The 2,500-nt window shown below is 41.9% G+C and overlaps 1 protein-coding gene across 1 annotated transcript in view; it reads right to left on the reverse strand.

Annotated features, from left to right (window-relative positions):
• The window catches only part of LOC121374556 (SCY1-like protein 2), a 91,644-nt gene that overhangs the window by 59,854 nt on the left and 29,290 nt on the right, over nucleotides 1-2,500 (reverse strand). The window contains exon 2 of the mRNA XM_041501661.1: nucleotides 1,934-2,094. Coding sequence (XP_041357595.1) covers nucleotides 1,934-2,094 — 161 coding nt within the window. The remainder of the gene's footprint in view (nucleotides 1-1,933; nucleotides 2,095-2,500) is intronic.

Raw genomic sequence — 2,500 nt, forward strand, 5'->3', positions numbered from 1 at the left:
AGAGAGAGAGAGAGAGAGAGAGAGAGAGAGAGAGAGAGAGAGAGAGAGAGAGACAATGTAGCAAAGGTCTATTTTTATGCGCTTCTCCATAAAAAAGACACATAACTGTAAAACTATCGACGGTTTATTTTGTTTAACGACAGTACACGAGCTTATTGATTCATTCATCTTCGGCATTTGGGATGTCAAACATTTGGTAACTAACTCGAAGTGTGCAGAGGAAACCCGCTACATTGTTTTCAGTAGCAGCAAGGGATCTTTTATATGCATTTATTCATAGACAGGACAGCACATATTGTCTTTGATTCACCAGTCGCGGGGCACTGGTTGGGACAATAAAAAAACCCAATGGTCTCGGGAGGAATGTAAATGATGAAAGTCAAGCCGTAATGGAATCGCTGCATCCGAGACGTCATAGCCGCTCAACTATGTACACGTGACCCCAGGTGACCGGATCTAACTCAAGGGAAGAACGTCTGCTTGACATATCATACTGGAAGACGTGGTCTTTCCGCAGGCGACCAATATATCTATGTCCCCACCAGTGCAACACAATAGGCAAAGTAAAGATTGTATCGTCTTACAATGAATACTAACATGAAAATCTAAAGAGTGGAAAGGAATATCTGTTGCTTTTGTAAGTAAATATTATTGATTGATCTATACTTATTTTTGTGCTTATATCCAATTAAGGTTCAAGTACGCTGTCCTGGGCACACAACTCAGCTATTTGGGCCGTCTGTGCAGGACCCAGGGTTAGTGGTTAGTTGTTAGTGAGCGAGAAGTCAGGTAGAAAGGAATCTCTAATGCTTTCGTAACCAAACAATATTGATTGATGTGTACTTGTTTTCATTGCTTATATCCAGTTAAGGTTCAAACACGCTGTCCTGGGCACACGCCTCAGCTATCTGAACTGTCTGTCCAGGACAGTGCGTTAGTGACCTTACACCTACCCACTAAGTCTTTAATCTCGCTCTGGGTGGCAGCCGGTGCTGGGATGCGAACCCAGTACCTACCAGCCTTACGGTTGATGGCTTAACCACTACACCACCGAGGCCGATTGATGTATACTTATTTTCGCAATTAAGGTTCAAGTACGCTGTCCTAGGCACACACCTCAGCTATTTGGGCTGTCTGTCCAGGACAGAGGGTTAGTGGTTAGTGAGACAGAGTCGGTGTAGTAACAGTACACCTACCCACCGAGTCGTCAAAATCGGTCTGGGTGGGAGTCCCTACTTGAGATGTCTTTAAATACATTCCTTTTTTCCCTATCTTGAGATATGGGCCTGGATTGAAGTATTGCTTGAATATATTCTGAGATCCTAAAAAAAAATGTATCCTCCAAAGAATGGAAATGTTTGATGAACTACACATCAGAACATTGTGTAATAAGTGACTAGTATGGTACGTGTCTTAAGCTATCCTTTCAAATTAAGGGTCTCTTAAAACATATTTCTCACAGACATGACTACACATACAACGTCCATTAATGTGCCAAGATGGAATGGTTAGACGGTGTAACGACCATACTTAAAAAAACCGAATGCCTAACGACATCCAACATGAACAAGAAAATCGCTAATTGTGCATCCATACTTGAAAACAAGTCCATGTATAAAACAAAAAACATTTTGATTTCGATATTTTACCAGTGGCGGATCTAACGGACGGAAGGGGAGGGAGGGTGTGTGTGTGTGTGTGTGTGTGTGTGTGTGTGTGTGTGTGTGTGTGTGTCAGAGGCCCAAACATCCCCTAAATTTTGCGACAGGTATATTTTTTTATTGTTATTGGGTTGGGTTTTTTTTTACGTTGAAGAATCCGAGGAATCCCTTCGAGAACGTTTGTAGACTTCGGTCACATGTCATTGCCCACCCCCCTAAATGGATTTTGTTTTGGATACGCCACTGTTTACAGCCACACTATATAAACTCACTGGCACTCCTCGAGTCCATGAAACACCGTGAGGATCTTGGGGTGCTTTATTCGAGACAAATGATGTACCTCCTTCCTCAGGATTTCAGACACCGTCTCCCTTCTCCTCGGCTTGTGCAGTTTGTCCGCGATCTTTTTGTCAAAGATGAACACGGACGCTTCCTGAAAAATAATACAAATACAACTGAAAATATCAATTATATAAAATGTTTTGTTTTTGTTTAACGACACCACTAGAGCACATTGATTAATTAATCATCAGCTATTGGATGTCAAACATTTGGTAATTATGACACGTAGTCATCAGAGGAAACCCGCTACATTTTTCCTGATTCAGCAAGGGAACTTTTATATGCACTTTCCCACAGACAGGAAAGCACATACCACGGCCTTGGACCAGTTGTGGTGAACTGGATGGAACGAGAAAAAACTAACAAGTATGAAAGTAAAAAAAGGCAGAGTCTGCAGTTCACTGGTTGCAGTCGACTTTGTCCAGTCACGGGTAACAAGTTGCTTTCTTTCACATTTCACATTCACGAGATTAGAAAAAACATTATTCTAGAACCGG

Source organism: Gigantopelta aegis, chromosome 6, assembly GCF_016097555.1.
Source record: "Gigantopelta aegis isolate Gae_Host chromosome 6, Gae_host_genome, whole genome shotgun sequence".
Classification (NCBI taxonomy): domain Eukaryota; kingdom Metazoa; phylum Mollusca; class Gastropoda; order Neomphalida; family Peltospiridae; genus Gigantopelta; species Gigantopelta aegis.